The sequence below is a fragment of the Phaenicophaeus curvirostris genome, chromosome 26 (assembly GCF_032191515.1).
Source record: "Phaenicophaeus curvirostris isolate KB17595 chromosome 26, BPBGC_Pcur_1.0, whole genome shotgun sequence".
In the NCBI taxonomy this organism is placed as follows: domain Eukaryota; kingdom Metazoa; phylum Chordata; class Aves; order Cuculiformes; family Cuculidae; genus Phaenicophaeus; species Phaenicophaeus curvirostris.
Genome location: NC_091417.1, coordinates 1940004 through 1963171, shown reverse-complemented (window position 1 = coordinate 1963171; position 23168 = coordinate 1940004). Strand labels below are relative to the sequence as shown.

General features: G+C 46.1%; 2 protein-coding genes across 3 annotated transcripts; both read right to left on the bottom strand.

The window, feature by feature from the left end:
• Positions 1-4968: 4968 nt before the first annotated feature.
• LOC138731332 (keratin, type I cytoskeletal 13-like) lies at positions 4969-10692 on the bottom strand. 2 transcript variants are annotated; one of them, XM_069877188.1, is made up of 9 exons: positions 9922-10692; positions 9133-9215; positions 8514-8670; positions 7747-7908; positions 7311-7436; positions 6870-7096; positions 5945-6135; positions 5744-5908; positions 4969-5310 (listed from the first exon to the last, which is right to left on the bottom strand). In XM_069877188.1, exons 1-9 carry the CDS (start codon positions 10633-10635, stop codon positions 5285-5287), a joined length of 1851 nt encoding a protein of 616 aa, XP_069733289.1. In that variant the 5' UTR covers positions 10636-10692; the 3' UTR covers positions 4969-5284. The 2 variants fall into 2 exon arrangements, with proteins under 2 accessions (XP_069733289.1, XP_069733288.1); XM_069877187.1 differs by having other exon boundaries at positions 5744-6135.
• Positions 10693-16903: 6211 nt separating this feature from the next.
• Positions 16904-23141, bottom strand: LOC138731090 (keratin, type I cytoskeletal 17-like). Its single transcript, XM_069876803.1, has 9 exons — positions 22411-23141; positions 21738-21820; positions 21010-21166; positions 20535-20696; positions 20203-20328; positions 19779-20005; positions 18907-19220; positions 18511-18612; positions 16904-17242 (listed from the first exon to the last, which is right to left on the bottom strand). Exons 1-9 carry the CDS (start codon positions 23059-23061, stop codon positions 17217-17219), a joined length of 1848 nt encoding a protein of 615 aa, XP_069732904.1. The 5' UTR covers positions 23062-23141; the 3' UTR covers positions 16904-17216.
• Positions 23142-23168: the final 27 nt, after the last annotated feature.

Genomic DNA, 23168 nt, shown 5'->3' with positions numbered 1-23168 from the left:
CTTACTGCTCATGCCAAAAGTGATGTGCTAAGGGAATTTTGTCTGAGGTAACTCTAACGCATTACCGTTGTGTTCAAGTATGTCTGTGTTGATTCACACAAAGCCTGCACTGTAATTGTAAGTGGGTGGCTCTTGGATATTTTGCTGGATAATGTTAACATCTTATGGCTTCTGTCAACCTGGGAATATGTCACTGGGAAGAGGAGGTAATGAAGGTTCCGCCTTGGTCATCTGTCTCCTGTGGTCTTCCACGTGCTGAAATTCAGCTTTTGTCTTCTTACTGTGACCACAGACAATGGTTTGTGAGACCAGCACCCTCTGAGGGGCTCCTCATTCATTAATTTATTCAAAATGTATATTAGCGATTTAGAAATCAACTTTAATTTACTTCAACAAATGGTTAATTTTTAAAACACGATTCCCACGTCTGTTCTAGAGGAGACTTTTACACTGAATTTTTACTCTGTTGTCACTGCTTTTACTGAGGAAAGTCCTGCTAGTGTTTAAATCTTTCTAGAAGTGCAGGGTAGGGATTGCAGTCATTTTTCTTGTTGAAGGAAACTGGGTGACAGCCACAAAAGTAGCATTTTGCAAGGGAAAACATGTTAAAAATTTTCTTTTTCAAGCAGCTATTACTTTTATTTTAGCTATTTAAAAGGGCTCAGAGGAAACGGAGAAGAGCAATGTTTGATATGCCACATCTTCATAATCACCTTAAAATAACTATTTCTCAGCATATGTCCTTGATTTATATAATGCAGTAAAAAATAAGTTTGATGACAAGATACAGTGCCAGAGATTAGATCTGAAAAAATATAGCCATTATCCGAAGTCATTACAGTGAGTCGTATTTGCCAAGAGGGAGAGAAGATCTTGCAACACGAAACACAGAGTCAGAAACAATTGTGTATTTTTTTCCACTGGCTGTGCAATCGGGATGTTCAGGGAGAGGCTTTTTCCATCTGCACTGATGAAGCTTCCGTGAAACTGAGAGGAGCCTTGAGTAGGAACAAGCACCGTAACCCTTGCTGCAGAGTCACTGGGCTCAGGCAAAGGAAGCACAAGGAGCTGGAGGACTGTGATTTACCACCTCAAATCAGCCTCTCCACAGCAAGGAAGGATGAACCCAGCACGGAAGTATTTTAGGAAGAGGTTCCATATTACTGAAGAAGAAGAAATAAACTCATAGAAATGAGCAAAAGCAGAGTGCAAAAGGACTGAGTCCCCTTACAGACAAAGGTGTGTGTCAGAGGAGGGAGCAGGACTGTTTGAACTTGAAGACAGTGGCCTGTATGGACATACAAAGAGCTGAGGCTAGAGTCCTGAACAGGAGCAACTTTCAGTCGTGCTTCACTCTTGGTTCATAGCTGCTGCCTTCCAGCTTCCGAAGCGCTCGTGAAGCAGCTCTCATCCCTGCCTGTCTCCCGGAGCAGCACAAGCACCCAACAAAACTCCTTGTAGACAAGATTCCTGCTCACCCTGTGCCTCAGAGAACCGTCAGTGACTACTTGGAAATAGCACAGCTTCACCCTGCGCAAAGCCACATTCTTGTAGATCTTTTGGGTTGGGGTTTTTAATAGGCTTTTGTAGCCACATATCTAATCTTCTTTTATCATAAGAATTATGTAGAAAGGCTTATCAACAAACGATTGCTGAATTGGAAGGGGAGGGGTGTGGACTGTTACCACCAGAATGTTGTCTGCTCTCTGTAGAAGTGCTGAGTCTATAGAGACTTAATATGTGAGGCGATATAAACCTGAGGGGCTGAACCCGGAGCTTGAATTCACTTGCCTAAAGGCACATCCTGTGGGTACTGCCAGGGGCTTCCAAAGAACCAGGAGGTGTTCCCTCCAACTCTTGAAGGAAAGGGAGTTCAATATGTGGGAAATACTCCTTTAAGAGAGCAGTAACATTTTCAACTTAAAATGAAGATGAATAATGAAAAATATCTACAAAATTAAGACATAATTATTTTGTGTCAGCCTGCTGCTGTGTCTCGAAGGAGTCCTGTCATACCCTTGGTCATGATGTGCCTCCTCCTGAGGCTGGAGCACTCTAGGGTTCTGTACAGTGCACATGCAGAAATTTTCTCAAGACCTTTTCAACCATTCCCTGAATCTTTTCCAGCTCCATTGTGTTATTTTTAACAGGGTTATCAAAAATACAGCCCAGAGTATCTGTATGCCCCAGACTGGTGCAGTGGAATTAATTATGTACTCCGTGATACTCTTTTTTGTACTGAATGGAGAATCCTCTCTGTGGCCTTCAGCTGGACATATCCCCAAGTTTCATAGTTCTTCAGGGAAGACCCCAGATGTATTCTGTTCATCCAAACATTCTTCCTGTCTAGATCCACAGGGTTTTCCTCTGCTTCTATTCCTGATACGGTGAGGTTCCTTATTCCCCTCACATAATCTCTTTATATTTCCTTAGCCACTGCAGAGACTTTCTCCTGAAAACCTGTCCCTCCCTCTGACTGTGTCCCCAGGTGCTGTCTCCGTTCTGCCTTTTATAAGCCCTTCTGAATGTCATCATGTGCTGCGCAGCACTGAGCACCTGTTGGACAGCAGGGTAATTACAATACAGGAAAATCAGTGCTCATTAAAGGTTCATTCAAAGTGCAGATGGCATCCAGGGTGGTGGCTGTGACACACAAGGTGCAGGAGGCGGCAGTGTGGTGCCCTTGGGAGCCTCTGCCATCCTGCAGCTGGTGCTTTTGAAATAATCCACATACCCTTTACTGAGACCGTCCCATCTCTTTCTGGATCGGATGTGCAGTCCAAATAGCTAAACCAAAGAAACAGAAATCAGCATTATTCAAATCTCAATATTCCTGTTGTGTCACTGGAAGTGTTTGTGCAGCACAGAGTGTGTTTAACAAGCCACAGAATCACAGAATGACTGACTAGGTTGGAAAAGACCCACCGGATTATCGAGTCCAACCATTCCCATCAATCACTAACCCGTGTCCCTCAGCACCTCGTCCACCCGTCCCTTAAACCCCTCCAGGGAAGGGGACTCAACCCCCTCCCTGGGCAGCCTCTGCCAGGGACCAACGACCCTTTCCGTGAAAAATTTTTTCCTGATGGCCAGCCTGACCCTCCCCTGGTGGAGCTTGAGGCCATTCCCTCTCGTCCTGTCCCCTGTCCCTTGGGAGAAGAGCCCAGCTCCCTCCTCTCCACAACCTCCTTTCAGGGAGTTGGAGAGAGCAATGAGGTCTCCCCTCAGCCTCCTCTTCTCCAGGCTAAATGCCCCCAGCTCTCTCAGACGCTGCTCTTAAGACTGGTTCTCCTGCAAAACCCTGGTCACACAAGCACAGTACAAACGCCAACTTTGGTTTGGTGTAGGTCTTTCTGTTTCCCTGAGTGGTTTCTGAGGGTTGAGAAGGTTTGCGTGGCAGTGTCCTGCATCTGGGGAAATGAATGTTGCATCTTTTGCCATGATCCACACCTTGTGCACCTCCCAGTTTCCCTGGGCTCCCTTCACCACTAGAGGCCAATCCCTGAGCGCTCCTGGAGTGACCTGCAGCCTTCACCTGGGCTCTTCTGGAGTGCAGTTGTGAGGGGCACAGCCTGGAGCTGCCTTCTGTGATGGACTAACACTTTCAAAGGACTCTGAGGAACTCGGGAGCCGACTGCTCATGCAAATAAGTAAAGCTGTGGTTGGTGACCCGTCTGCAGCCCTCTCTCCTCCAAAAGGGCGTGCGGAAACCCCAGGGGTTCCTCACAGGCACACAGGAGGCTGCTTGGAAAAGCCTGGGACAACACATCGCAGTCCCTTGGGTCTCTGAATTTGTTAGCCTCCAAAAGGCGACGTTATTTCTTTCAACTAAGTCTCTGGAAATGGGTTTTAGCCCTGGGAATGGCTGCAGTGAAACAAGCTACTGTTTGTTTTCATGAACAAAGCTGTCTCAGTCACCGGAGAAAGCCAGACTATAACTTCTTTGAAATAGTGACTCTGAAAGAGCTTATTAGACAGACAGAAGCAAATGCGTCTCCCAAAAGGCAGCTAATAACAAGAGAGAGCTTTCTGATTATTTCTTCATTGAGTTTCTCCGAGCTGTTGCAGCAGCCAGGCAATCAAATGTTTTTGCAAACTGTTGTCAGGAATGTTTTTAAGTTACAGTTGGATGTGGTTGAAAGAGTTTATGTCACCACAGCACAGATCTTCCTATAGCCAAAGTAAACATTCCAGGTACTTTCACACGTACTTAATTTGTAACAGGTAGAAGGCAAATTTTATGGAGAAGAACTTTGTGAAGATCCTTTAAATTGTATTTCCTTTTAACTTCTTGTTCATGTCTGTTCAAACATGGATCCCTTGTTGATGCATTTCCAGTTTAGACCAAGGAATGTCAGTTAAGTTTTTGTGAATCACAAATTGAAACATTTCTTTCATTTTGTAATCACAGGTCTTAACCACTCCCGTTCCTTCATGTCAGGCCTGAGTGGGTGCTCATCGAGGGCAACTCTCTTAGGGTTCATATAGTGCTGAGATCCTGCAGCCTGTTCTGAGCAGATAATCAACTGCTGTTGAGTCTTAGAGCTCAGCTCTACAAGAGCATCTGGCACATTATTTAAAAAATAAAAGCACAGCCCAGAATCACAGAATCATGGAATGGTTTGGGTTGGAAGGGACCTCAAAGCCCATCCAGTCCCACCCCTGCCACGGGCAGGGACACCTCCCGCTGGATCAGGGGCTCCAAGCCCCATCCAACCTGGCCTTGAACCCCTCCAGGGATGGGGCAGCCACCCCTGCTCTGGGCAACCTGGGCAGGGCCTCCCCACCAAGGGTGGACCAAGAAGATTGTGATCTGTCCTAAGTGATCAGAAATTGTGCTTTAACTCTGAATTTCACTATCAACTATTGTAATTTATCATCAGCTTTCCTACATGGGGCTATGTGTTGGCATGTATTTTCTCCTTAAATATTTACATCTATAGGATGGAAGAGCACCCCTTCACAGGATTCTGGTTGCATCAGATAGAAATGAAATTTTATTAGCAACATTTTCCCAATACAGAACAACCTGAGTAACAAACAGACTGGATCTGTGAAGCAAGGAGCTTAGGTGCCAGTGACTGAAGCCAGAAAGCATTCCAGGCAGAAGCAGCGCACAGCATGCTGGGCAGGTGGGCAGGCAGCTCGTTGGAGTAGCTCTGATGATCCGTTTTGCATAGATGGCATCAGTAATGTTGAGGAACTGTTAAAAGAGTTCCTCAGAAAGCAGAGGGTCTGGTCCAATTCCTGTTTGAAAGGTCTTATACTGTAGGATCCTCAAGTCTTAGTCAAAAGACTTTCTTCCGTACTCTGTTGAGAAATAAAGGAAGCATTAATTTCTTCAGTGCTTGCACTGAATCTCTGAGGCACCAGAGTTGACTATAGGTGACTTGTAAGCATTCCAAAGGCATAAAGGAAACCTCAGCATGGTACAAAAGCAATGGGATTTGTGATGTTCGGCAAAGAATGCGAGGATTGAAGAAAAAACAGCTTGGGGGATGACTGGGAGGTTGATCAGTGCTGTCACCCATAGATTTCAATAGAAACAGAACATGTGTTTCTAAAGTGGGGTTGATGCTTTGCACACAAATAGGAAAGAAATTTTAATAAAAGTAAATCTAACACTTTCCATAAATCTTCGCTTATCCTCAGTACTATTTCCCTCCAGAAGAGACATTGGTACAGTGTGTGAATCAGTAAGGACAGGTCTGAGAGAAGAGTGTACCCACACAACAGGTCTCACCTTGGCTTTCACCACCGCTCCTGCAGGACTGAGACTGGGACGATGAAGAGTAGGAGTGGGAACTGCTGTGTCCTCCTGACATCCTTCCTCCTCCAATGCTGCTGCATCCACCTCCACTTCCCCCTCCTATTCCTCCACTTCCTCCTCCCATTCCTCCACTTCCTCCTCCCATTCCTCCTCCTCCCATTCCTCCTCCGCCACTTCCTCCTCCCATTCCTCCTCCCATTCCGCTGCCAGAAGAGATGCCACCACCTCCATATCCACCACTCATGCTACCACCTCCTCCTCCTCCTCCTCCTCCTCTGCTTCCTCCAGAGGAGAAGCCACCACCTCCCATTCTACCGCCTCCCATTCCTCCTCCCATTCCTCCTCCCATTCCTCCTGCTGGGATTCTGCAAAGAGAGAAGAAAGAAGGGAAAAAAACCAGTTAATCAAATGCATTTTGATTTCCAAATGAAATCTGTCTGTGGATTCTGTGCAGAAACCTGCACCGCTCTCATCCATGTTTCCCCTTTTTAGAACCTAGCACAGCCCAGCGAGACAACCAGTGCAGGGCCAAAAATCAGCCTCAGCTCGAATGCAGGAGTTTTTGCTTTGCCCACATTCTGCTCAGATATTTCATACAAAGTTTGGCATTGCTGCTTTATCAGCCTGTGGTGCCCCTGGCTCCACATTGAGAAGGCAGAAAATGAAATCTGAGCTATTCTCAAGCATAAGAGAAACCGAAGTAGCTTGAACTTTCAGAGAACTGAATACCAAGATTGTTGTGAAGGTTTGGAAAACTATGGTCACGTTCCTGTTCACAGTCTTTTCTGAGGTGCCTTCTGTCTGTTCAATTCCTGGCCTGTTCAGGAGCCAGGATAAAGGTGAAGCTCAGTACCTGTGCTTCCCTGGCCTGCCCTAAATCTGTTCTTCAGAATTTCTACGTGAATTTTTCTACTGAACAGGTTTGCCAAGCAGTGTAGAGTGCCCCAAACCTGGGGGGCAGTTACTGAAGACAGTGGCATTAACCTCTTTTCAGTACCAAATCTGTTCTGTAAGTCTAGACTGTGAATTCCCTATGTTTGTGTCTAATCCAGCGACCCTGGGGCTCCCGCAATGCTGTGTGCTTTGTCAGTTTACATACGTGAGGTCATGCTGCCCTTCCTCAAGCAGAGCCCGGTACTGAGCGATCTCCTGTTCCAGGCGGGTCTTGATGCCCAGGAGCATCTTGTACTCCTGGTTCTGGCTCTCTATCTCACAGTGCATGCTGGCCAGCTCCTCCTCCAAGGGGCTGATCAGGGACTGGATCTGCTGCAGCTGCATGTTGTAGCGACGTTCCGTGTCTTCCAAGTTGCATTGCAAAGAGTCTATCTGCAAATGGAAAGCAAAATACAGAGTTTATGGAATGGGGCAACTCATTTTCATGGAAAGATTGGAGATCTTCACAAACCAGAAAAAAGCTAAGAAGTAATGCAGTGCCCCATTCTTTACAGAAGGAGCACTCTCTAGGTGTGACCATTCTTTCATTTTAGTGACACGTGCAGCCTGTGCCACAGTTGAGGCAGAAGCAAACACCTATACTTACCATGCTGATTTGTGCCTGCAGCTCGATCTCCAGGCTTTGATATTCACGTCTCAGTTCAGAGATCTGTTGGTTGCTTGACTGGATCTCCTGTCCACTTGAGTGGACCTGCTGATTAACTTCTTCCATCTGAAAAATTCACATACACAACTGAGGCATTTCTGATAATAAGAAAACATTGTGAAATTAGCATAAAAACATTGACACAGCAGTTAATAATAAGCATAAGGAAGGGTGTGATGGAGACTGCATGTATCTCCCCCCTGCCACCCAGAGGTTCTCTGTGCTTTACCACATCAGCTTAATACTCCACAACTGACCTGTTAATTGCTTAAACTCATTTAATGTCCCTGAAATAACATGTGAGAACTTCCCTTTCTTCTGCTGGATGTAAATAGGTCCAATACTTTTTAGTAATCAAAAACCTCTTGTGCTTTACCTTGGCCTCATACCAGCACTCCACCTCTTTCCGGTTGTTCTCAATAAGCCGCTCATATTCACAACGCATTTCATTTAACTTTTCCATCAAATTAATGCCAGGAGTAGCATTGACCTCCACATTGACATCACCACTGGATTGCGTTTGCAGTCCTCTCATTTCCTAAACAAGACAAACCACCAGGTTCTCAAAGGGTGAAGGGAAGAAGAAATGTCACCGTTTCAAACAAAGGAAAAGAAAGGGACACAAAGCCTCGCAGGGCTGTATCGCTCCTGCAAAGGGGCCTCATCTATCATGAAAGGGAACAGTTCTGCTGTTCCTAAACCCAGTTTAGCAGTGAGCAGTAGCCAGGCATCACATTTTCTCCTTGGGGCCGTAAGGAATTCTCTGCAGCACGCTGTTTGTGAAAATCCCTTTATGTATTTTTCTTCTCAATGAGAATTATCACTGCAGATCGTATAAATATTTTCCTTAGATGCTTCCCTATATTCTGTCTAATTTTCCTTTCATGAATTCAGCAACAAACTTGTACTTTGTACTGGAAGCCGTTCCTTTCCCTGGTCTCATTTTGCTGCAGGTTGGCCTGGGTGTCTTACTGCCTCAGCTGTGGATGCCACACACTCTGCAAATCAAAGCTAGATTGTACCCAGTTGGATGATGAAAGCCAGAGCCCCAAATCTGCTTCCTGCGAGTGGAAGAAACTCATAGGAAACTCTCTAACTGTTGAGTTTTCATTAGTTATTCTTTTAATGTGTGGAGAAACTTACCTCTTCATGGTTCTTCTTAAGAAAGACCAGTTCCTCTTTCAGGGTTTCAAACTGTGTCTCCAAGTCTGACCTGGCTAGAGTCAGTTGATCCAAAAGTGGACGTAATCCATTGATATCACTTGCCACACTCTGGTGGAGAGTGTATTCCGTTTCGTACCTAAAGGACAGACAAAAAACATAGTAAAACTGCTGCCAGAGCAATTTGTTATCTTGATAATGAACTGTTCCCATCAGTACATTTTTGGTCTTTAATCCCACTGCTCAATGGGATTGAAAGGATGCCATTCTCTTTCCATTTCCAATAAGTTTGTTTGGTTTCAATAGAATTTCTCTTTCTGACATTTATACAATGAGGATCTTGCTTATAAATCTACATGCAAGGATGGAGAAGCTTAACATGTAGTCCTTTAAACGGCACTTCCACAGCTTGTCTGGAGAAAACTAATAGTGAAAGACTAACACAAAATCATTCTCAGCATGCTTTTCCCAACAATCACATGTTTTGCCTTTGGAGCCAAGAGCTCCAATAATTGGCAAATATTTAATCCGTAATTTGCAATAGGAACTCATGGGGCTAAGGGGAAGCAAGGTGGAATGAGATGGGAAGGGAAAGACTCACTTCAGTCTGAAGTCATCCACGGTCATTCGGGTGTTGTCAATGTCAAGGAGAACCTTGTTCAGGTCCACATTTGCACCAACAATCTGGAAGGGAGAGAGCAGATGTTATTCACTCAGTGGGCTTTCCAGTCCAAAACACAGAGAGAGGGAAGAAGTGCCTGTGGAGAAATGTATTTCAGAATATCTTTATGGTAATGTCAAGCCTGACCAGTGCCTTGGGAGCTGTAGAGAGAATTTATTGCCTTTGCTGTCTATTTTGGTTTATAAATAGCCATTAAAACCATAATCCCCTGTTGGAAAGAATAATAAATAAATTCCTCATACTCCAAAAACAGTAGGAAAACCTAATTATGATTGTGTTTGGAGATAAGGGACTGTGAAATGGCTGAGGGCTAGAATGAAGCTACATGCCAATGTTGGCTCATCTGTCACAGAAAGATGCAATTAATAGGACCTTTTATAGGGGGAGCAGACCATGAGTCTGTGTCCCGTCCACAAGAGTGAGGAACCACCAAGCTGGAGCACAGGGTTGAAGGCAGCACCGACAGGCCCCGTAACGGGTGCCCTAGCAACGATCGGCTGTCACGCCAGGCAGAGCTACCTGCCCCAAATGCAAGTGGGACAGAATATGCACAGTAACTACAGCAGAGAACAACTTTGTCACCACACCAGTCTGCTTCCCGGCTGGAACAAGGGAGGGAATGTGTCACCTCAAAGGTGTCTTTGTGCTGCAGGAGGCAGCTGCTGTTCTGACGAAAATCAGCTTGAAGTTAGGCAAGTTATATCATACCTGGGTTTGCAGTTCTTCGATGGTCCTGTAATATTGGCTGTAGTCCCTGCTACCAGTGGGACCTTGATTTCTGTACCACTCCCTGATCATTTGTTCAAGGTGAGCGTTTTCATCCTCCAAGCGTCGCACTTTGTCCAAATAGGAAGCCAGGCGATCATTAAGGTTCTGCATGGTCAGCTTCTCATTCGTGGAGAGCAAGCCAGCTTCTTCACCAAACCCCATTCCACCAAAGCCACCTCCACCATAGCCACCACCACCACCAAAGCTGCCACCGCTAAAGCCACCACTACCCCCGAAACCACTAAATCCACCTCCGCTATATCCACCACCACCAAAGCTACTTCCACCTAAGCCAGATCCATAACCACCTCCCATTCCACCAAAACTGCCCCCACCTGATCCAAATCCTCCTCCGTAACTGCCACCACTCATTCTCCCACCATAGCTACAGCGGCTGATCCTTCCACAACTGCCACTGCTAAAGCCCCCTCCGTAGCTGCTCCTGGAAGCTCCTCCACCGAAGCTTCTCCCAGAAAAGCCTCCACTTCCTCCAGAAGAGGTGTATTTTCTAGTGGACACTGAGGAGTATCCACCAGACCTACGTACTCCACAGCTGCCACCTCCACCTCCACCACCACCTCCACCACCACCACCACCTCCACCACCACCACCACCACTGCTAACTCTGGTCGAAGACTTAGTGCCACAGCTCATAGTGACAGCAGGAAGAATCAACCACAATCCCAAAGTTAGGTTCACAGCCTGATAAGAGTCAGGACTGCAAATTTTCATCCCCAGTTCTCTCTACTTATACTTTTGACAATGGGTGTCACCGTCAGGGTGTTTCCTTCTCCCAGGGCATTTACCAACCTTGTTGTTTGTGCCAAGAATAATTTGCTGAACAATATTTTTGTGCTGATATCTCAGGCAATCTGGGCCATTGCTGGGTTTATGGGGTTTGTTTAAGACCGAACATTTAATTTATTTTTGGTGGCATTCTTTTAATTTTGCTTTTTTTGGACTAGGCAGGCTTTTGCTTCATGCAGCCTGGGTCTGCTTGATGATGGAAGAGCCACTTTGCGCAGGATCCTGGAAGCTCATGTTCGGATGTTCTGTGCCTGATGGATCTGTACAGAAAGATTTTTTGTGTGCAGCTCTTCCCTAAACGAAAGGTGATTAGGCCCAAATCTCTCATGTTGGACTATACATTTATTTGTTCAATCATTGATCAACTTTTTTTGGTCAGGTTTTTGTAGCTGCTACTGTCAAAGACTTATTGTTCTTTCTTGCTCTGTCGTATTTTGTGCATTTAAGATCTTCTACGTTGCACGTATTCTCACTGTACAGGATAGTGCAAGAATTTTATTAATAATTGTCTATTTAGATTGTCCAACCAGTGCACCCCTGCCATCGCTTAGAGACCAGATTTGTTGGTAGGAGAACTTCAGTTCAAGTGATGCAGTGGAATTTCTATTTCAAAATCAAGATCCTTTGTGAGGAAGGCAATAGGACAGCACACCAGATCTTCAAGTCCTGGGATTCAAAGAGAAAAATAAGATTGGATTTTCCTTGCCGAAGAGCTGTGGATCTAAAAGAGTAGGAAGACTAAGGATACTTTAATTGTATTATGAAGTCATTTGCAGTACAATTAGAAGCTGCATTAATACAGACAATGACCTATAAAGATCTTTATGACTTAATACAAAACTGCTCCTTCCCTCTATTGTTAGAGGTGATAATTAGACAGCTCTTAATGCAGAGATCCCTGAGACTCTGAAATAGCACCCGGAGAGAAAAGCTGAAAGGCTTTTTATACAAACCAGTTGAAATCAAGCTGCTGAGACCACAAAAGAAGTGACACTGTACTTCAGTCTAGGACTGAGCCCCAGGGGTTTGCCCAAGCTGGACTTGTCAGTGGTTTCCATCCGCCCTTGTTAGGTTGGTGCTAAAGGTGAGGGTCTGGAGACAGGATTGCACGTTTCTGAGACCTCTGAGTCTGATCAATTGGCACTGACTGACTGATTCCAGAGGACTGGCATCTACAAAAATATGTTCATGTTGTAATGTTTCCTCTTTGTGCTGGGTGAAAGCTGAACGGTCTGGTTCAAATGCGATGTCATTTCCTCAGCATCCACTTAGCTCTGGGCTTACACAGAAAGCTTTATGGGACATTTACATCTTATTTTTAATACGACAGAGATTTCAATCATGCAAACAGCTCGTCCCTGTTTGCAGACAACAGCAAACCTGTCAGCACTGTGGTCTGGCTGTAGATGGATCCCAACTGTTACAGCTTGCTTGGAAGAAAGTGTGCATTCTCCAGTCAGTTTTGTTCTTCATTACTGAAATGTCTCCATTGCCTTTCTCCCTCTCTGGCTTCCGATCCTCTAGTGGCTCTCAGGGATTTATGAACTTTAGTGATCTCCTGCTAAGGCTGAGGCGCCAGGGACAGAGCAGGGCCTGGCTGAGGAGCTGCCCTCTGCTGCATGATGCCCCTTTCTCAGCATCTTCAAAGAGATCTCTTGTAGACGGCACCGCAGGGAGGTCCTTGGCTTCCAGAGGTCACCTCGTTCGGGAAGCTGATTGTGTGTTCCTGTTGGTTTCACACTCTGCTTTCCATCTCTGCATGCAGGATTCTTCTACAAACTGCATTTCTACCTCTTAACTTCTGATTTCTTTGCATTAAATTAAGGATTATTTAACCCTTTCTTGCTGAATCCCTTGTCCCATCCTTTGCGCTGTGCTTTTGCCAGCATTGCTTTATTGCTGCTTATGCAATCTAAAGCTCCCTGATTTTATCTGGCTGTTTGATATATTCAGTGGCTCAAAGATGATGAAAGATTTTAAGTAACTTGGTGATGTGATAACTTCTTCTTGATTCACAGCTGGAGGATGTCACTGTCACCTCAGAGAGTAAACACCATCCCAGGGCTTCTGCCTGTGCTGATATTGGTGCTAAGAGAGGCAGTTCACCATGTGCAAAAGGTTTTGTCATTTGAGTGGTGGTTCTGTCAGCAACGAGGTGATATTCCTTATAGATGCTTATAGATTCCTTATAGATGTCTCTCTGGACTATAACACTGAAGTAACTAGGCGAACTAGGACTGCTTCCTTCTCTAGTAGAGTTGCGGACATTGAATTCCTTCCTGGCAAATTTTCATTTATCGATTATTCAATATTTAACTGTGCAAATAGTTACAAAACAGAGAGGACTCATTCTGTGGACAGGATTAATTTCTTCTCTCTGAGCTCATTTAAAGAAACTTCAAAAATGTGTGTTCCCTGGTGCTTTTCACTCCTGTATTATATAGATGATGTAAAGTTTATAATTCACAGAATTACCTAAAAGGAACTGGCAATTTTAGGACCTTTTCTCATCTCTTCCCTATGGACACTGCACAGTGTAAGAGTTTAAGGTTTTGTGTTGATGCAGCGTCCCGTATTTCATTCAGCATCGCTGACCAGCGTAAGGACAGTGACGCCACAGCCCCCAGCACTGCTCAGCCTGCCGAGTGCCTCAATGTTTTGCCACTGCCTCTTGTTCAGCTCTGCATGTGCCACGTTTCAAGTACAGCCGACATTCTTTCACTCCCTCTGTTATTGTTTTCTCTTTAATCAAGCCTCTGTGATAGATATCAAAGTGCGTGCCTGGCATCAGGATGAAGACAAACTGTGAGCAGCCCACACTGCTGTGTGTTTCATCAAAACTGGGAGACTCTTACAAAAGGCTGAAGCTGCTGCATCCAGAACAGACCTGGAGAAAACATGTTCTCACTTCTGTGTCTGTGCACTTAAAAATTAAAACACTTCCCCTTAATTCAATGTCATGCTGATGCCTCAGGCAAGCGCTAGAGTTTGTTCTCTTGATCTATTTAATAATCTCTTCCCATTGCTCTCACGAGAACTATTTTGGAAGAGAGGATCTGTTTTCACCCAGGAGCCTCTGCTAGCTCTGCGTTCCTGCTTCATCTCATGTCCCAAAGAAATTCTGATCAGACCTAGCAAAGGGACCAAGGACCCTTGAGGCAGCAGTAAGCTTGCCCAGGAAGTCTAAAACTCCCCTGTCAAACTCTACAGAGCACTAAAGCCCAGCAGGAGTGTGGGTGCACATTTATTTTTGCCTAAGGTTGTTCTGAAGGCCTTGTCCCAACAGGTACCGCAATTTTCTTCTCGGAGCGCTAATAGGAACACCAGATAAGTATCTGAATTGCAACATTTTGTGCTTATAAAATTAAAGCTTGTTATGCCGATTAAAGCCTAACAAAATGCGTGCAAATAAAAAGTGCAGGGTTCTCCTTACTACTCAATTATCGCTGGAATCTCTCTCTAAGCACACCCGAAGCTTTGACACCTGACACTACAATTGTATTTCTTACTCCTGCTCTGCAGTGGGTTTAGGTTTTTAGCTCTATTCCTCCACGTAAGTTTTTTTGCATCATTGTTAGGATTGCTCTCACAAGCACTTATGTCAGTGCAGGATCAGATGTACGTATGCCAGATAGACCACTGGCAGGAAAACCACTAGGAGCACGTTATATCATAGAATCACAGAATCATAGAGTAACCAGGTTGGAAGAGACCCACCGGATCATCGAGTCCAACCATTCCTATCAATCACTGACCCATGTCCCCGAGCCCCTCATCCACCTGTGCCTTAAACCCCTCCAGGGAAGGGGACTCAACCCCCTCCCTGGGCAGCCTCTGCCAGGGACCAATGACCCTTTCTGTGAAAAATTTTTCGTAATGTCCAGCCTAAATCTCCCCTGGTGGAGCTTGAGGCCATTCCCTCTCGTCCTGTCCCCTGTCCCTTGGGAGAAGAGCCCAGCTCCCTCCTCTCCACAACCTCCTTTCAGGGAGTTGCAGAGAGCAATGAGGTCTCCCCTCAGCCTCCTCTTCTCCAGGCTAAACACCCCCAGCTCTCTCAGCCGCTCCTCTTGTTCTCCAGCCCCTTCCCCAGCTTCGTTGCTCTTCTCTGGACTCGCTCCAGAGCCTCAACATCCTTCTTGTGGTGAGGGGCCAGAACTGACCCCAGGATTTGAGGTTTGGTCTCACCAGTGCCAAGTCCAGAGGGAGAAGAACCTCCCTGGACCTGCTGGTCACGCTGTTTCTGGTACAAGCCAAGATGCCATATGTTTGGGAAGAAGCAGAGGATGAGGGAGTGAGAGGTATCAGTGGTCCTGAGCTCTGCTAGGATGGAGCAGAGCAGCACAGGCTGCTCCAGCACAGGCTGCTCCTCCAAGCAAGCTGCACCTGACCTCCGAGCAGCCTCCTGGAGCTGCTGTACGGCTGGAACTGGGTGAGGGCCTGGAAACCACCCTGTGAAAGCCTGGACGCGGGTGCTCAGCAGAGACATTTTTGAGATGGACTTGGCAGGCTCTTGGAGGAGACATGAGAAGCAGGAGTGCTGTCCTGGGAGTCTTCTGTAATTCGCCATCACCACCTGAGAGGTGTAAACTGGCAGAGCAAGCAGAGAAGGCATTAAGGGATAAATAGCCAGCATCACTTTTTTAGTCAGCGATACAGGGACATGCATGGCTTGGTGCTGCGAGGGCTTTAAAAACTAATCAGGGGATTTTGCAATAGGAGGGAGAGGAGAGGTTCCTTGCAAACGAAACCAGAGCTGCCTCTTCGTGTGCCAGGTTTGGGGTACCGGTGCATGCTGAGGAGTGAACAATCCCTTGGGAAATTCTTCCCAGTTCCCCCAGCCCCATAGAGACGCTGGTCAGACAAAAATTTCCTTCTTATCTTTATTCTCTTTTCCAATACTGATCACATTGGCTGCCAGCGTGGTGTAAGGCAATGCGGTGAATCACTGGCACAGAGCTCCTGGGACTCAGACGTTCAGGATTCCCATTCCCACGGTCTCCCACTCAGCCTGATTTCTCAACTCTCTCCAGCGGGCGATGCCTCCTGCAGAGTGAAAAACAAAGCGCACGACACTAAAACTGAGAGACAGGAACATGCAGCAGAGGTGCTGCTGTCGGGTTTCCTTTGTGTCTAAGGAGCTGAGTCAAGAAGTGTGAGGGATAAAGGATGTGTTGGTGAACAGGAGTGCCCCAAGAAGCCCTTGGAATTGCTTCCCAGCACAATTCCCCCCACAGGAATTTGTGGCACCTCATCCCAGAGCCGTTCAGCTTGCGCAGACCACGCACCTTAATCATCTACAACAGAAATAGAAGGCACCGTCAGGGCCACAGCACAAGGAGTGAAGGAACCTGCTGGCCTCCTGGTGCCCACCCAGGCTATAAAGGAGGGAATGTGGCTTTAGTTAAAACAAAGGGGGAAAGGCCTATCTCCATCTTTTAGTGCATTTGAATCCTCCTCTCTGTGAGCATTCACTCTGCTGTGTGATCTGCAGGCAACCCTTACAATTGTCTTGGGCGTCTTTTGTCTTGGGTAGCTTTCTTTTTCATCTCAACCTACCAACAGGTTTTGTAAAATCTCATCCTAGATTGGAAGAATTTTCCAGTTGTCTTGGTAAAATGCATACCCGTCCATACTTCGACATGAGGAACACGCTGAGGTGGAAATATATGGAAGAGGCCAGGTGTTACAGAGCTGGCATGGTTGTAATCAGGTAAAACCAGCCTGGGAATTCCTTCTCCTGTAAGGCCGGGTCCTTGCAATGGGGAGCACCCTCCAGCTTTATGGATTTAATTTTGAGAGATCTGGGGTTGTTCAGCCTGGAGAAGAGAAGGCTCTGGGGAGACCTTAGAGCAGCTTCCAGTACTGAAAAGGAAGAGCAGAAATGAGCAGGTTTTTGACTGTTAGCTTTTCCAGTGCAGGGACTACCAGAGTGTTGCTCCTGGCAGTGTATTCCAAGCTTTGTCCACTTCCTAAACGGTGAATGTGTCCCTGGAAGCTTTGGGCTCTTGCTCATAACCTCAGATGCTGTCATGTATTGCACAGATAGGGCTTGATATTTATTTGATATTCAAACAAACACAACTGCTGGAGGAAGGAACTTGACACCAGACACAGCTTTCTGCTTGCATCAGAGAAGCGCAGATTTATTAGCATTTAATTTTTTAGGGTTGATTTTTTTCTATTGTTTTCACAAGGATACCAATCATGGCAGAGATCAGCTCAGGGAACAGCAATCAGGAGCAGAAATTCAAGGGGAAGCAGCAGGGCCATCCAGAGAGTTCTGACGAGCCCTGGAGTGAACAGTGTTGAGTAACTCGAACAAGCGTTTGCTCTTGCTCTTTGCAGAGGCAGGGGTGGACACCCTCGGGGTATTCTCATCCAGAGTTCCACTGGGAAGGTCCCATGGTAGAAGGTGCTGGTTTTACCCATCAGTCCTCAGACCTCCTGAAACTCCCTGCTGAAAGGCGAAGAGAAGCAAGAATTTCTGTAAAGCATTATCATGTTCATTAAGGGGGCCTAAAGGAAAGCTGAGGAGGAGCTCTTTATCAGGGAGGGCAGGGATAGGATGAGAGGGAACGGTTTTGAGCTGAAAGAGGGGAGACTGAGAGGAGATTTTAGGAAGAAACGTTTTCCTGTGAGGGTGGGGAGGCCCTGGCCCAGGCTGCCCAGAGCAGGGGTGGCTGCCCCATCCCTGGAGGGGTTCAAGGCCAGGCTGGATGGGGCTTGGAGCCCCTGATCCCGTGGGAGGTGTCCCATGGCAGGGGGCTTTAAGGTCCTTTCCAGCCCAAATCAATGATTCTGTAATTCAGCGCTTTAATCTTTTTGTTACTTCGTAATCATATACTAGGCAGTTCTTGGTGGATCAGATACTTTCCTCCACTCTGGAAATGTCAGAACAGCGTCAGACTTCATATTTGTACCAGCAAGTGTGTTTGCAGCTCTATCATATTAAATACATGGAGCTGCTTCTGTTCTCAGTGGAGTAAATGTAAATCACACTTTAAGTGTAGAGTGACTGGAGCAGTAGGAATCAAATAGAGATGAACTTAGAGCCTGATTTACAAGAAATTTTAAACATTACAGTAGGATGACACATATTTCAGTCTTGCCTACCAACACTGTGCACAAGGACTGCTGTAAACCAGATGGGATGTTTGATCAAAGGAGCCAATTTTTACAGAGCAGTTTGCACAACCTATTCATTTGTAAAGACTACGTCTCATCTGCACCAAATCTTGCCAAGAATTCTTACTCTTACACAACAGCCTTCCCCATTCACTGCCTTCGCTCTCAGCTCCGAGAGAGTCTGTGTACAGCGTTCTTACTTTCTGTTTTAACAGCTTCAGGCCTTTTGGTCCATGGCCAATACTTTCGTGCCTGTCCGCCAGTCTGAGAGGGAAACGGCAGATCTGTGAGATTGGCCCCAGTTTTAATTAAGATTTATATCCTTTTTACTTCCTTGTTGAGAAGCCTCAAAGCAGGATCATTTTCCATGAGCAGCCTGACCCAGTGGAAGGTGTCCCTGCCCATGGCAGGGATTGGAACTGGATGGGCTTTAAGGCCCCTTCCAACCCAAACCATTCTATGATTCTGTGATTTTTTATTTATTTATTTTCTTTAAATCAGAAATGGAAGAGGATCTTTCTAAAAATGATAATGTCCTGCTCATTGTCCCCATTTTCAGGCATTTCTTTGAGGTGCTGTCAGGACCGGGAGCCTTACCCGATCTCATCATTTTTATGGCTTCAGACACCTCCTCCATTGTTGCTCCTCTCTCCAATGTTTTATTCCCTTCCAGGCAGAGCTTCATGTTTTCACCACCTCCTGGAATCACAGCCGTGAAATCAGACATGGAAAAGACCTTTTGGTCACTCCCCATCTTTTGCCTCTTCAGGATTTTGCAGCTAATACGCTTTTGATTTTAAACACCATGAAGGTTCCAACTATTTTACCCTTACTTTAAAGATTTTGCCCCCTTCATGCCAGGTAGAGTGGGGAAACATGACCGCAGAAAACAGAAAAAATACTTCCAAAGAGGGAAGAAAGGTGACATACCCTTTCCTGCTATTCAGAGAAAAAACTTAACGGAAGGATGAATTCTTTAGTACCAGTTTTTACCTTGGCTTTCACAAGAGTGGTCAGGCTGGGAGTGAGAAGATGAAGAGCGGAAGAGGCAGGATTTTCCCCCTTCTCCTCCACCACTGCCACATCCTCCACCTGAGGATCTACTACAGCTTCCACCTCCTCTATTTCCTCCACTCCCTCCTCCTCCACTTCCAGAGGAGGAAGATCTTCCATAGGATCCTCCATGGCTTCCTCCACCTGAGGACCAGCTAGTTCCTCCTCCACTACTTCCTCTTGCAGAAGGCCAGATGTCTCCTGAACGACTTCCTCCTCCTGAAGATCCACCACCAGCCCCTCCCTGTGTGATGCTGTAAGGGGGAAAGGAAAATTTATAGCAACACGACCAGCGCATGGTTTAACCCCAGTTGGCAACTGAGACCCATGTAGCCACTCGCTCCCCTCCCTGCCCGCAGTGGGATGGGGTGGAGAAAGGGGAAAAAAGTAAAACTCATGGGTTGAGATAAAGGCAGTTTAACAGGACGGCAAACAAGAGAGAGGACAACAATAATGATAACAATAATGACAGGCTATACAAAACAAATGGTGCACGGTGCAGTTGCTCACCATGCAGTGACTGGTGCCCAGCCCTAAGCAGCGATTGCTGGCCTCTGGCCAACTCCCCCAGTTTCTGAGTATGATGTGTATTTCTAAATACTCTTCTAAATGTTTTTGTCCAATTCATAACAAGTACAGTACTACGCAGCTTTGTACAGTGCCAGCTAAGATTTAAATTCCCTAAGAATTGTTGCGATTGTAGTAAATGTATTGGTGGTGAATCAATTGCTGTGGTTCCTACTATGAATATTGCTACTCTCATCCTCCCCTGGATGCACAGATGGCTTGTTGGTTAATCTGCATATACGTACTGAATATTCTGCTGCCCTTCCTCAAGCAGAGCCCGGTACTGAGCGATCTCCTGTTCCAGGCGGGTCTTGATGCCCAGGAGCATCTTGTACTCCTGGTTCTGGCTCTCTATCTCACAGCGCATGTTGGCCAGCTCCTCCTCCAAGGGGCTGATCAGGGACTGGATCTGCTGCAGCTGCATGTTGTAGCGACGTTCCGTGTCTTCCAAGTTGCATTGCAAAGACTGTAACTGGGAATGAAAGAAAAAATACAGTGTTTATGGGAGTGTGGCACGATTAGATCATTTTTATGTCCCAAATGAGTGGGACATGGTGTCTGATGTGCTGAGCATCTTCCTTAAATGGAGTGCTGGCTATGACTGGTCTGTCATTCCAGCCACTCCCATGTTCTTTGCGTGTTCAAGGATCAGAAGGAATAGTTACCTACCATGCTGAGCTGCGACTGCAGCTCGATCTCCAGGCTCTGATAGTCCCGTCTCAGCTCCGAGATCTGTCGGTTGCTTGATTCCACTTCCTGGCCACTTGACTGGACCTGCTGGCTCACTTCCTCCATCTGAACAAGTAATAAACAGAATTGGAGGCTTTGAGTTTCACTGACAGCATCAGCATGGGAGATTCTCATGGGAGCACCTGGCAACACGAGCTGAACAGGGCCCCTTGCTGTATGGTGGCTGCTTAAACTTGCTCACAGGACTCTGCCAGTGCAGCTTTGTGATTTTTTTCTTTTGTAATGTGACGATTCGAATCTTAACCACTCACCTTGCTCTCGTACCACCTTTCAACCTGTTCACGGTTTTTCTTAATAATATTTTCATATTCTTGTCTCATATCATTTAGTGTTTTCAGCAGATCCTCCCCTGGAGCAGCATTCACCTCCACGTTCACATCACCACTTGACTGGGTTTGCAGCGATTTCATCTCCTGCAGAGAGAACCCAGGACCAAGACAGACAAAAATGCTGAAATTACCTTGTGAAAGAGTTTTGAAGTCAGTTAACTTAATCTGATGCCATAAACCCTCCTGGATCCTTTCAACAATGTATATATGTACATCATATTTTCCCTTGCTGCAATTATTTGGCTTTGACTTCCCGTAATTGCCAATCTGTCTCATGAGGAGAGCAGGGAAGACTGTTTAGTGCTTACCATGTTCCCTGTGATACCTCCTCACATTTCTGACATTGGAAGAGGTCTTGCTTCCCTCTGCAGTTTCACCTGAAGTAGCTGGCTCTTACCTCCTCGTGGGTCTTCCTGAGGTCAATCAACTCCTCCTTCAGAGACTCAAATTGCATTTCCAGGTCGGACCTGTTCAGAGTCAGGTTATCCAGCAAGGGTCTCAGGCTGTTAACGTCAGCCTCCACGTTCTGCCGGAGCCCACATTCCATCTCGTACCTGCGCCAAGGACACAGCGGAGAGGTCAGCCCTGCTTCTGGGTTCTCAGCCCTTCTGGTGACTCTAGTTATGAAAAGTTCACCTATTTCACTCTCTCCGCGTATGCTTTTCTTTCTGTGCTTTGTAGCACAAGCATCTCTCAACCAGCAGAATTATTAAGTCAGCAGCCACTACTTAAAGTTTAATATTAATATTAAACGGTAATATTAAAATGTATTATCTGGTCTTTATCTCTTTTTAGAGTCAGACTTCTACAGAGTCTGTAGACTTAGTGCAGGTTTCATCTCTGTTTCATCTGACTTTCAGTGGGAGAAAATCACTATTTTTCTTGCCTTAAAAATAAAGCTTTTAAGTTTTGCCTCCCAGCCATAGGGAGAATTCTCATGAACAATATTGTAGAAATAACGAAGAAATTTAGACATTACAGATTATTTTAGTTGTGCTGCCATGGAACCGGAGGAGCCCCAGTCTCTGCAGATTGGTACTTGTTTATGGGATGAATTTACGAAAGGAAGTTGACGAAAAGAAGATAGAAGTATTCAATGCCTGGAAGAGAGAAATATATATTTACTTTATCCTGAAGTCTTCCGCGGTCATCCTTGTGTTATCCACGTCCAGAAGTATCTTGTTGGTTTCCACAGTTGCAGTCGCAATCTAGAAGAGAAGATGATATGCTGAAGAACATTTTCCCTGTTCTCTCATGTTTGCACAAGGGACAGAAATATGAATGTGATCTTGTCATAATTCCCAGGTCTCTGAGGGGAACAGCATTGCCTTCATACAGAGGCCTGGGAAGGTCATCTGCAGTGCAAAGCAGAGAGGTACCTGTGTGAAAGTAGCATCAGAACAGCAAAAACTGGTTTGTGAGTCCTGTCAAGCCCTCCGTGGTGTCACTGCCACAGCTCTGTCTCATCTTCCGTGCCCATGGGCCACAGGCTGCACTCAAATGTCAGACACGCACACCCCACAGGGTCGTTACCATTTTTCTAATGCTCTGAAATCCAGTACAGACATTCCCAGTGTCTGCAGTTGCTGTCAACATCTGATCCGTGTAGGGGATGTGCGTTCTTTCTCCACCTCCAGCTGGAGACAGTTGGATTCATGCACAGGAGGCAGAATTTTAAGCACAAGAGACACTTCCAGAGAAACTCTTAGGGACTTTATAAGTATCCATGCCTCAAATCTTTTACTGAATTACAAAAAGTCAATCAATACTTCAGATTCTCTGACAAAGAACATCCTACCTGATTTTGAAGGTCTTCGATTGTTCCATAATAGTGGCTGTAGTCTTTTGCACCAGAAGGACCTTGCTTCTGGTACCACTCCCTGATTAACTGTTCAAGATGAGCATTTTCCCTTTCCAAATTTCTAACTGCATTCATGTAAGAAGCGAGGCGATCATTGAGGCTCTGCATGGTCAGCTTTTCATCGTTGGAGAGAATTCCTGCATTCCCTCCAAGAAAGCCACCACTGCCAAAGCTGCCACCACTGAAACCACCACCACCAAACATCCCTCCAGAACCTCCACCAAACCCACTCCCGCCTGATCCAAAACCTCCTCCCATGCTGCCACTGCCCATTCCTCCTCCGTAATAACCACCACTCATTCCACCTCCACAATGACCACCGCTCATTCCACCTCCACAACTACGGCTGCTCATTCCACCTCCATAGCTACTATGCCTGATCATTCCATAGCTACCTCCACTAGCCCCACCACCACAGCTGCTCCTGGAACTTCCTCCTCCACAACTGCCACCCGAAATCCTGCTGCCACCACTTGAAGCGATTCTTCTTGAGGAGGCACAGGAATGCTTGCTGCCCCCTCCACCACCACCACCACCACTGCCACCACGCAGGCAGCTTTTAGAGGTGTGCTTGGAACCACAGCTCATCGTGGCAGCAGCGAACGATTCAGGTCAAAACTCAAAGCTGATCTTACAGTTGTTCTGGAATCATAGCTCCAAATTCCACCCTGCCTGATCTGCTTTTATACCTGAGA

What these genes read in the sequence shown, in the direction of transcription:
- LOC138731332 (XM_069877187.1), bottom strand. Translation starts at nt 10,635, where the DNA reads ATGAGCTGTGGCACTAAGTCTTCGACCAGAGTTAGCAGTGGTGGTGGT. An exon ending in TTAAGAAGAACCATGAAGAG is followed by an intron (nt 7,909 to 8,513) that starts GTAAGTTTCTCC and finishes TGTCTTGTTTAG; the next exon opens with GAAATGAGAGGACTGCAAAC. An exon ending in GAGCGGTGGTGAAAGCCAAG is followed by an intron (nt 5,311 to 5,743) that starts GTGAGACCTGTT and finishes ATTTCTCAACAG; the next exon opens with AGTACGGAAGAAAGTCTTTT.
- LOC138731090 (XM_069876803.1), bottom strand. Translation starts at nt 23,061, where the DNA reads ATGAGCTGTGGTTCCAAGCACACCTCTAAAAGCTGCCTGCGTGGTGGC. An exon ending in TGCAGTCGCAGCTCAGCATG is followed by an intron (nt 20,006 to 20,202) that starts GTAGGTAACTAT and finishes TTTCATTCCCAG; the next exon opens with TTACAGTCTTTGCAATGCAA. An exon ending in GAAGGGCAGCAGAATATTCA is followed by an intron (nt 19,221 to 19,778) that starts GTACGTATATGC and finishes TCCCCCTTACAG; the next exon opens with CATCACACAGGGAGGGGCTG.